We start from the raw sequence: 11,742 nt of genomic DNA on the forward strand, positions 1-11,742 counted from the left end.
GCCACGACTAACCTAAGTCTTTGAGATGATCACCGATAGCCAGCAGGTCTGTGCTAGGACACTATCACGTGACTCTAATGCATCTGGTGCTCACTGCATGTACGCAATAGGAGTAAGAGCAAGTATCAGCAACCACGGGTCAAGGCACTGCTCCCCACACAACCTACAGGAATTCAGCGATACTGTTTAATGCAGTTTACCTCTCTAATCACGTGCAGTTAGAGGGGGGTGCTTTGGTTTTGGCTTTATTTTTTCCTAAAGCACAAAGAGCAACAGCAGGGAGAGATCAGTTTGGGACTGGCTTTACTTCCCCTTACCTCGATTTTTCAGTGGTGGCAGTGTAGGGTGAAGGTGTTTGTTACAGTAATCTTGCCCTGTGCAACATTCAATAGATCTTCTTTGGTGCGGAATAGGAGTGTCCTGCAAGAAACAATTTGATAGAAAGCAAAGTAATTATCTGTGTTGTAAACGTACACCGTCATTCTGGCACTTGAGAGAAAGATGTGCTTGTTAGCTGGACTGCAGCCTCTTACAGATTTCTAGGATGTGTGGAGTAAGGCTTTCTGCCACTGAGCATATCCAGCAACATTTCATCTAGATAATTAAGAGATGAATTCACCCCTAACGTATTGCTGTTGGTGCCCTAGTGTTGCAGAAGGGACTGATTGACTCTAACGGTGCAAGACAGAACTGTGAAAGTCACATACCTCCAACAGTTAGACTTGTATTACAAAAATAAGTTAACATGGGTACTCAAAACAGTTTAGCCAGAATAATATAGGAATTGCTGCGTGGGCTAATTTAGCTGCTGCTTCTGATCTCATGGGAAGCTGGGTAAAATACCTTCCATTGACCTTGATGATTAGCCTGTTCCTGTACTCATGTAAAATCATTTAAGGTTAACGTTAGGAGAGGCAAACACTTTAGAGCCACCTTGCCCATATCCCTTCCAATCGTGCAGCGAGATGTGCTCTCCATCAGGTGATAACTGTACTTGAAGGGCATTTCTGGCACCAGAAATCCAAAACCAAAGTGCAACTGCATGTAAGACATAAAGGTTGTTGCGTTCCATCAAATAACATCCTAACTAACTTTAGCTACCATGGAGACTTCAGGAATTAGACTGCATTTCTCTAAATTCAATCTTCCTCTGAGCGGACGCGTTACTAGTAACAGCAGTGCCAGAACCAAAAACTTAAGTTATTGTTAGGAGCAACTATAATATCACCATTCAGGGATATAAATGCATTCCCCTCAGCAATCAATGTGGAGCAACTATTTGCCAAATGAACAGAAGTGAAAAACATGGACATAGTAATGTCTGTTGACTGCACTTCAATTGAAAGCTATCAAAAAGCCAAGAGACACTCTGGCAGCAAATGCTTTCTCACCCGACACTGGAAGTCTGAGCCCTCTAATCCAAGACATCCCTTGGTGACTAGATGTCCACCAGACTCATCTTCTTCTATTATGGTGAAGCAGTAGCCATCAGTGCTGAGGATTGGAAAGAATGAATCAGGAAAAGGCTTTGAAGTGAAAAATGTGCTGCTGAATAGAGTCTTAAACTTTGTTCCTTGCAAGGCAAATCTGCCATTAACAAATCGATGTACTAAGGCAGGCTGGAAGACTCAGGCACCCAAGGCAACCTCTCGCAATGCAGTCCGACAGCGCTGCGGACCAGCTCTTGCACACACAAAGGAGGCTCTGCCTTGGAGTTGACACACTTACCTTTCCAACATTTTACAGCTATAAACCCCACTAACAAACATCTCAATTCTCTGCCTATGGTCATTAGTGTGTTAAGACTCTGGAGACCTATATAAATGCAAGCATCAACGCTACAGTAGGTCTGCCTCGTGCATGGGAACGAGGCATGGATATTTGCACCACGGTGGAGACCTGAAGTAAGAAACCTTTTTGAGATATTAAACATAAAATATTATTAAGAGTGATTTGTGATTCCTGTTTTAAACATATTACAAACTGCAACACTCTTGTATATGAGTCCTTGAGTTACCATCAACACCCTTCATAACTGTTTACTTGGGTTGTAAGCCTAAAGTGATCCATAATGCTTCCGTTTACAAGAACGTGCACCAGGGAGGACAAGTATATTAACAGATGGCTAGATGGTGCTGGTGATAAACGTCCTTCCTCGATGAAGGTCAAATGCCTGAATGCTATGGAAAGAGAGGGAGGAGGGCATGAAGAGGGTGGCTGCATTTTGCTGAGACTGCTGTACGTTAATTTCTCAGCACTCTGAGGGAGATACGTAATGTGTGTAAGAAACACAAATTGACTGATTTGCAGGAAGAGGATACAAAAATAAAGAAAAACCTCTTTAATATAAGACATTTAAGTCACATAAAAATAAAATATTCTGTTATTTCCCCAGGAAAATAACACTGGTTATTATGTGCAATGAGTATTTTTCAGAGGAGACGAAACAAACTCAGTTAAACAAGGAAATAAAAAGAAAAAAAGATTAGAAAATTTAAACACAGCAAAATTTCAGATGATTTGCTCCTTACTTGAATGGAAGGAGAGTCTAACAGAGCAAGAACAGCAAAGGCAATGAAGATATAGGAAACGAGAGGCACAGTTACACATATAAGAGACAAACACAATTTGTAAGTATTAGCTACACGACAGAGAGATGCTGGATAGGATCATGTCAAACATTTGCTGTGGCATATTTTTATATTAGTGGTGCAGGGTCTAGCCACAGTAAGCTTATTACTTCAAATAATAATCTATCATGGGTTATTGACTTCTGGATTTGAAAAGTAACCAGTTACACATTACAAATGGCTTTCTCAGAGAAGCAAGTGACGACTTCTACCCTTCTTTGACATTGTGCATACGAGTAAGGCAAAGGAGACAGCAACCCTTCTGGGCAACAACCACCTTGATTTCATTGCTTAAGCTTAAAAGGTAGGAACAATAGGATTGCCAAGAAGAGAGACTGTAAGGAATCCATTAGAGTAGAATATTATATTAGATTAGATTTTATTTGTTTGCATGGTGCCTTTGATTCAAAGTAATGAGTAAGTTTAACCCAGGGGACAGAGCAACAAAACAATAAATTGCAATCAAGTGAAATACAAAAATGAACTCCACAGCTAACAGTCCCCAGCAAAAACCAAAATGCTCAGTTCACCAAAGGAAAGCAGAGGAAGGAAAAGTCAAATTGTGTGCAAAAGGGAAAAAAGAAGCAGGAAAGTCAGCAGTTTTGTTTGGTTTTTTTCTGACTTGCCATGGGACTGATTCTTAGCTCATTTCTGAAAATTAAATTCAGGCTCCTCAAGCACTTTAGTCCCTCTGAAAATTTTACTCCAAATTTAAAAAGACAAACAAAGTTAGGTTGGATAGAGCAAACCAGAAAAGTTATAAAGCTCCAACAATAAGGACAAATCATGTTATTTACAGACAACGGTAGAGTAATGAAGGAAAAATGTGAGACAATTAAAAATAGCAATGCTGAGCAGAATGAACATTGTTACCATTTGTTTCTACCTCTAAGAAAAAAATAAAACAAAAAGTTTTCATGCAATGTAAGAACTCTTTTCTTATGGAAAATTCCTCAGGTTTTTGGGGGAGAGCTAGAAGTGACTCTTCTGAAAAGAAAGAAGTCTCTCTTACTTGCTTCCCCCCTCCCGCCCACGACCTCTTCTCCTGGTTCACAGGATGTCAGATGGACCACGCACTGCAAGCAAAGGGCAGGGCATGCCCCTGCTGTTTTACTGATTACCCTACCTCATACCTGCCTATGGTAGAAATGAAACTGTTCTTACTATTACAAGTCAGAAACAAGTCAGATAAGTCTGCATCGTCTCCAATTTTATGTTCATTTTGGTGACTGTACAAATAGAAACATATGTACATCACTGATACATGCAAAGCAATAAGAAAAACCTATTCTCCACTTCCCAGCAAAAATTTGCAGTATAGAATTATTATTTTCTTAAACTCTGTAATTTGAATTCTGTGTAATTTGATTCTGCGAATGGTATGCAAAGAAGGAACTCAACCTGACGTTACTGAATATATCTGGGTACATATCCACTAACCTCCTCCACTAAAGCATCATCTTATTACAGTATGGTGCAGGAGACCGATTAAATACATTTTGGATGTGATCACTAATAAGCAGAGATTTGGTATGTCATATATTTGCCAAGAGTGAACTTTTACAGCCAAGTCAAATGCCAGGAAAATAGAGGGAGTTAATAGCGGAAACACTGACATACACTGATGTAGAAGGTGCTGCTACAATTACAGATTACCAGAAAGAAAGAGGTGATCTTAACTGAGACAGACTAAATGTCAGAAGAGAGGAACAGAGGCCAACAGCTTCGCAGCTGCTCACACAGATGTCCTCACTGGCCAACAGCCACTTCTCACAGAAGATGCGGTACCTCAGCTACCAAAACTTGACTGCTGAAGATTTCCTGTCCTGTTCTCTGTGTGTGTGACACAGCCAGGGATAGCAATATATAACTTGGAAAATCACAGTCCTTACCTCGTTCAGTGCCCATCACAAACAGACAGGTTAAATAACTTGATTAAAAGATTCCTTATCTTTAATTTTATTTGCAATTGAGTCCATCCAAGTATTATTTTTGTCCACTCCTCCTCTTTATACTCCTGGTTTTTATATTAGAAAGAGCTACAGCATCTTTTCATTTCCATCCAAATCAACATGACAAGTTTCTGCACTATTTTTAAAAATGATCAAAAAATGTTAGATTATATTATGTACAGAAACTGGGAAGTTCGTACTCTTCTGTAAAGACTGGCTGAAATAATCTAATTCAAAAATTGGCTGACTCCCAATTTGCATCTAATTCTTGTATTTTGTCGCATCCTTCACTTAAGGATGATGATGAAGGCCAAATTTAGCAAAACACTGTCTTTGGACACCATCCATAAAACAAAGAGTCACTGTCAATGTGTTCAACACAGGCTAATTTTTCAGAAAAAATAATACAGTTAGTTAGTGGTTGTGCATTGGGGAAGTAACATGAAACCAAGTGAGAAGAGCATTACACAGTTGCTGAGCCAGATGCACCTTCAGATGTTTGCACGACTACTCTGAAGGCAAGGAGAGACGTACAGGTGTAACAAAGCAAAGAAGTTGGCTCACAGTGGGCCACTGTTTCTTGGCCACACTACTCTCCAAGATGGTGATGCTTGCCCTGTCACACATGCTCTGCTGTGTATGGCACCTTTTGGCTCTCTGGGTTCTCAACGATGACCCTACACACAGAGAGAAAGGAGGGTACCCAACGCATCCAAGCAGAGCATCCCTTTATATAACATATAGAGGTCTATCAATCAATATTTTCTCTATACTACCTGCCCACACTATTCTCCCAGGACTGAGACATGACCCAGTCCACCAAACGTGTCTTGCATTGCTCTACGAAATCACAAATCAGATCAAACAGTTCTCCCTGACACATGGGGTCACAATGCAGAAAACAAGCCATTATGCCAATCTGTGAAGGAGAGCCCTACAAACTGTCCAGGCTTCATGCTCAGATTTGACAGGTCTATAGACCTGGCAGCACAACCTGGGGTATGGCAACAGCACCAAGCATGGCCACCTCTGCATTTTTACCATGGCTCTCTAGCACCTTTCACTTATGTGCAAAATCTGTCTCAGTAGATGTGGGAACTATCAAGAAGCAAATAGTCAAAATAAGGCTACTCATCATCTGCTTTTCCTTTTCCCTTTTTCTTTTATTCCCCTCTTTTGTCTCCAAAATTTAAACACAGACCAAATGTTTTCTTTCACTTGACCTTAAGATTACAATGCAGGTGAATTTGTATGATGTAGCTTCGTCTTTAATGCTAGGACAGACTTAACAAGGATATTTGCTGTTTTGGAATTTTTTTTGGTATAAGTAAATTCAATATGCAAGGCAAGTCTTAGGTATTCCAGCACTTTCTGCACAGTAACATCAAAGTACTCCCACATGCTAAAAAACTGAGAGTAATGCAACAGGTCTCAATACAGGGAGACTGGACTTGCATTACTATTTAGCTTAAGGTTTATGTTTAATACCTAATGGGCAAGCCCTGAACAAAACTAAGAACAAGGAATTTCTGGGACACAGCTGAAAAGCATGGGAGGAGAACTTTGTGTTTCAGTTTAAATACTTGGGCACCTGCTGAGCCACCTATGAGACATATGGCTCTGGCAGAGCGGGCAAGGAAAGATTAGAGCTTGCAAGAATTTTCTCTGTTGACCTTTGTTTTTTTGTTTTAATCATCAAAGGGGACTTAACTGCCTCTGGCACAGACCTGTATAAAGGATTACATTAAAAAAATAAAAATAAACATTAAAAAAATGACAGGCTATCTTGTAAGATCTTTATCAGAAAATATTCAACTTTACCCTAAAAATTAAAGTTGCTTGAAAGAAAAGTTGCCTGAACTCAGTGCTTTGGCCCACTGTTGAAGTCTTCTTCTTTCTACATACCAAATTACAAAGAAAATTCAATCCTATCATCTGGAGAACAGGAGAATGAAAATAACATCACTCGAGTGAATTACCATCTCTGGTAACACTGAAAAAGCAACTTAATTATTTTATTGCTTTAGATAACCAAAGCTACCTCAAGACAGTTGGGCAGAAACACAATCAAGACCAGTAAGCGATACGTAAGAAATTAAACTCTATCAGCCCGATCTTTAAAACTGTGAGCATTTATTTGTGAATGGAAAATAGAGTACAACAAGGCACCTGATCAGTCTCTGCCTTTACTGCAATCCCATTACAGTCAAAGCCAATTAAATCTAACACTGCTTTTTAAAATATGCAATTAATTATGACTAGATACAACTGCCTGTGCATTCACTTTGTACACACAAAACTTAAAATGGAACAGTACAACAAGGTCCTGGTTGTGTACAAAGCAGCTTTGAGCTTCTTTACTGAAAGCCCTTTATGAATCACATAGATGTTCAGAAAGAAGAACAAAGTTTCAACATGCTGCAGGTTAACACACCCTTTACAAGCAGAGGATTGCAAATCTTCTGCAAAGATCTTGTCAGGGCCGTGAGTGCACTAATGAGCTTCAATTGCCCAGAGTGGCCTCAGCTGGGACCCCCCACCCATACACACCCCCTGTGCAAGGCTCCATTTAAGCTCAGGTCTAAGCATTGAACCTCTCCTTGAGTGATAGGTACAGGAGTGCTTGTCTCCAGCCCCATCTGCTGCCTGCATCCAGATCACTACTGGCCATGTGAGGGATCATCAAAGGAGCCATCTCTGCCTGTTGTCTTCAGGTACCCTTGGGGAAATGGGGTCCTGGTGGGTGAGGATACGGCTGGCCCCAGCATCACCCTCAGCTCCAGGCTTAGCCCCCTTTCACTACTCCCTGATGCTAACCCTCTCTTGATGAGATGACCCTGTAATGGGTCTTCCAAAACTTAGTATGCTTGTGGATTGCCCCATTTTTTAAAGCACACTCTAACTAGAGCTACTGCTTTTCTGTTGATATAGAAAGCAATCTGCATTTTAAGCCGCAGTGTTATCCTTAGCTTCCTGAAGTATTATTGGACTTAAGCTGCGGAAGTACAAAGAAAGGGAAATTCTGTATAGGAACACAGCAGGCTGTTAGAGGATTTGATACAGATGTAGTTAAAGAATATTGACTTTTAAATTTCTAAAAATACAATTATGGAGAGGATTTTAAATGGCCACCAGATGTCCACGTTTTTATATAAACATTCAGACTACTGGTACTACAGGCAGGATCCATACTTTAACAGATAAATACCTGTGGTAGCAGACCAAAATCTTCAGGTGAAATGGCAGACTGCTTTTTATGAGAAATTTTTAATGGTGATTGCAATAGGACTAGCTATTTTATTCTGAGAGTTTTAATTTAAACACAGCTGGAAATGCTTTCTCCCATTGAACTTTCTCCTGGGCACATAAAAGGCTTCCCTGCTTTGGTGGGAGCCCTGGTAGGGACAGTGCCTAATGCTTTCCAGAGCCCAAGCCCTGGCTATGGATGTGCTCAGTGAATTTCCTGGGTGTCAGGGCTTTGGCAGGCCCTTGGGTGCCCCAGCACACACTGGCTTATCCCGGTGGGGCTACCAGATCCAAACTCTGCAGGTCTGAGCACAGCCCAAAGGTTAACAGACTGATAGAGCTGATGAGAGGTTTAATTATTTTTTTTTAAATATAAAATGTAAAAGGCTTTTAGTGGCTACATCTGAGGGAAGCAGATAATTAATGCAATAACTTTTAATCTGGAGCAGTTCATTTATTCTTCAGGCAAACACAGTGTGATCGATACTGCTTGCACTTCAATATGGGGAAACCTTTATAGTGAGGTTCAATGAGAATTCCTGAGTGCTTTAAAACTGTGCCAACACTTATTTGAGCTAGGATGAAGTATGAAAGCTATTGCCTGACTAGTAGGATGATCCAAAACACAGGGGAAACAAATAATCCCTGCTAATGTGGTTGGTCTTGGTCAAATCTTTTAGAACATGGTCTCAACCCAGCCAGCTAACTGGAGACCTAATAACTCCTCTTTCCCAACAGTAGACTTAAGACCCTCTTCTCTCTGTAACATCCCATTTCACTTTTAATTCTTAATTCCAGCTATGTAGTAGGGAATTTAAGATGCAAATGATTACAGACAAACAGTTAAGCAGATGTAGGGAAAACAAGGGGTATTGTGTCCTTCGTACCTCGCTGCAGCTCTCACACCAAGGCAGGGGAGTGATAGCAATATCACCACCCTGAGAAGGATTACTGCTGACAAGGCACGAAAGCAGGGTATTTAATTTAAGTTAATTTAAATCTTTTGTTTGATATTACTCCAAACTCTTCAGCAATTTTTCACTTATGCTGTTGCTCACTGGGCAAGTGGCAAGGTGGATACTGCTCAGATAACAGCACAGGATAGGAAAGAGTAGCTCTAATGCAAGTCTCTTGACTGTTTCCATTTTCCTGGACAGATTAATATTTGATGGGTAAATTCCAGTTTCAATTATTATTTTGAGGTCTAAACTGCAAAAAATAATTTTGGCACTCAAGGAGAACACTCAAGCCTGAAATGCATAAAGATTATGAAGACAAAAGGGGTTATAATTGTTTTATTACCACATAACTGTTGAACCTTGAGCATTAACACCTAAAAAGAAGTTTGGTATTTGACACTGTAAGGGGTACTTTAAAGAGAGTTTCTTTAAAGTATCGCAGTAAGAGGAAAAGGCACAAATCCATTTTAATAGGACATTTATTCATAGTTCCTGGTAACATGAAAAATGCTTCATGTCAGTGATGCCTACAAAGCAATGTGCAACAGCATGCCTACCCTGCTGGGGTATAAACCTTGTTCAATGAGTTCCTTAACATGGATCCCTCTGTGCTTCCTAATGCATGGATTTAAAAGTCATCTGCAACTTCCCTGTTACTGCGTGTGTGAGACAGCACGTGTGAAGGCAGTGGCTCTTGCTGGGCAGGAACAGGAAACAGCTGATTGACGCCGCAGGGGATCTGCAAATGGACATCAGAGTGCGCTTTTACAGCTTTTTAAACTGACTGCCATGTGAGAGCAGTCAGGTCTCACTCCTGGCTAGAGCATGAGTTTGAAGGAAGAGGATAGGAAGGGAAAATGGTATTTACGGCTGTCATCAAAACTTTGTATCAAAGTTCAGTTCTGCAGGCTGAGCAGAATTAAGTCAGGATACAAAAGGACACTCAAAAATCCAACAAAAAAAAAAAATCAATATCTTCAACAATCTTAGGCTTTCCCCGTCTATTTTTTTTAATGCACTGCCTTGAAGAGCTGACACAATGTTAGACTGTCGCCTCAAACTGCGCTGCATACCCAGCCAGCATGTCCAGCTGGGCTCACATCTGTGCCCTGCTTCGATGCTGCTCACTTTCCCACAACTCCACTAGGCCATAGCTGATGGTGAACATCTGCAGTATCTTACCTGCTCTAAGTAAGCAGAAAAGTTTGAATTCCTCCTGTGGAACATGAACAGCTCAGGCCTACTTTGCTGCAGCTCAAGCAAACTGTACATGTACCTCAAGCCAAGACAGAGGTGTTTGACCGCTACCCTCATTCAACAGCAATAGTATGTGTCATGCAAGGGCTACTTTTGTGTGGGGCAACAGCAGCTGGGTCCCACCACAGGTACCCTCAGTCACCTCTGCTGCTTCAGGCAGTGTCAGTGCAACACAGACCAAGGCTGAGCCTTCCAGGGGACTGTGCATAGCTGGACATGCCTCTCCCCCAGGGAGGCAGAAGGATCTGAGGAAGCAGAATCCAATCCAAATGAGAAGTCTGTAGTACTCTAAACACAAAACCAAACAGAAGACTATAGCTAGTACAAGAAAATACTCAACACTTCACCTCAAGAAAACAATCACATTCCTTTTAGCGTGGAAGCAAGAAAAAAAAACAAAGCCTTGAGGACCTACAAAAGATGGCTCAGCTATTGCAAAGACACATACCAAGAGCTGGGTTCTTATAAATGGTGTTCCATAGGGAGTGATTATAAGCATTTACTGACATTTCAATATATCTCAATTAAGTCTCCTCTCACTAACTGCATGCACCTTTAAAAACAAACTCCTACCTTCAGAACATTTCATATGCAATGAATTAATACAAGTATTATCTAAAACTGTAAAGATATAAACACCATAACATAAAAATACAAATATGTAGCTGATATCTAGGTAAAAATTACCTCTGATTTTTAGACACAATTTACATATTACTGCTTAAAGGAACTCTGCAACACCCAACTTGGGACTGCTGAGCCATCATAAATAGGTTTTCCCATGTTTTACCACCAAATATATATCCCACAAACCTGCAGGTGCTGTTGACTGAGTCCTCAGGACAGTGGTGGTGGCACTGACAGGACAGCTTCTTCTGTGGAGGGACAGGTGCCGTGCTCTCACCATCTTCTTTTCTGGTCTCCATGCTCAACTTGCCAGAACTTCGCAAGGGCATGTTGTCTAGAAAATTGGCTATAAATATAAGGGAAGGGGGAAGAAACAGTTCTAGGCTGGATTGCAAGACTTGGAATGAAGGCTTTAAAGTATTTCTACACATCAAAATTTGAGAAAGTTACTTGAGCTGAGTGTTCACTACAGAGTGGTTTTCTGTAGAAGCCTCTGAAATGAACACCGTATTTGAGGCTTATTGGGCCTCAGTGGCATTAGATCAAAGGTGCTGATGTTCAAGTTCTGCTTCTGCCAAAGAGGTATGTTGTGCTTTTCAGATTGCAGAGTACAGCTTTTCTCCTACTGCATTACAGAGGTCAAATCCTTGGTTACACCTTTACTCTTTCTTTGTCTCTATATTTGGCACATATCTACATACACTGAACCCCATAAAAATGAGCGGGATTTATGGTACTCGAGGCAGAGCAGAACATGCGCATACAATTCAACAAAGATTTAACGGATAGTGATGTTCTTTCAAGTTCAACAGCACTTTCTGTCACTGAACTGCATACGTACTACTTGGAAAACAAGGAAAAATAGTTCATTTCTATTGAAAAAAATTCTATAAACAAAGTAAAAGGCAAGAATGTGTTTTAGAATGAACAATGCTGAAATATATGGAGGTGATTACTTCTAAAAATATGAGTGCTGAATCTCCATGGAGCTAGTGGAGTACAGCTAGAGATGTTGGTGATGGGCTAGGAGCTGTTTAAGTGACACCCCCCACTCCCCAGCTCTACTCATAA

The 11,742-nt window shown here is 40.7% G+C and overlaps 1 protein-coding gene across 1 annotated transcript in view; it reads right to left on the reverse strand.

Annotated features, from left to right (window-relative positions):
• BMPR1B (bone morphogenetic protein receptor type 1B) overlaps positions 1-11,000 on the reverse strand; it is a gene marked incomplete at both ends in the record, with an annotated part of 30,513 nt that extends 19,513 nt beyond the window's left edge. Inside the window, 3 exons of the mRNA XM_082315219.1 lie at positions 318-420; positions 1,392-1,494; positions 10,858-11,000. Coding sequence (XP_082171345.1) covers positions 318-420; positions 1,392-1,494; positions 10,858-11,000 — 349 coding nt within the window. The remainder of the gene's footprint in view (positions 1-317; positions 421-1,391; positions 1,495-10,857) is intronic.
• Positions 11,001-11,742: the final 742 nt, after the last annotated feature.

Source organism: Platalea leucorodia (assembly GCF_965183815.1).
Source record: "Platalea leucorodia genome assembly, chromosome: 6".
Classification (NCBI taxonomy): Eukaryota; Metazoa; Chordata; class Aves; order Pelecaniformes; family Threskiornithidae; genus Platalea; species Platalea leucorodia.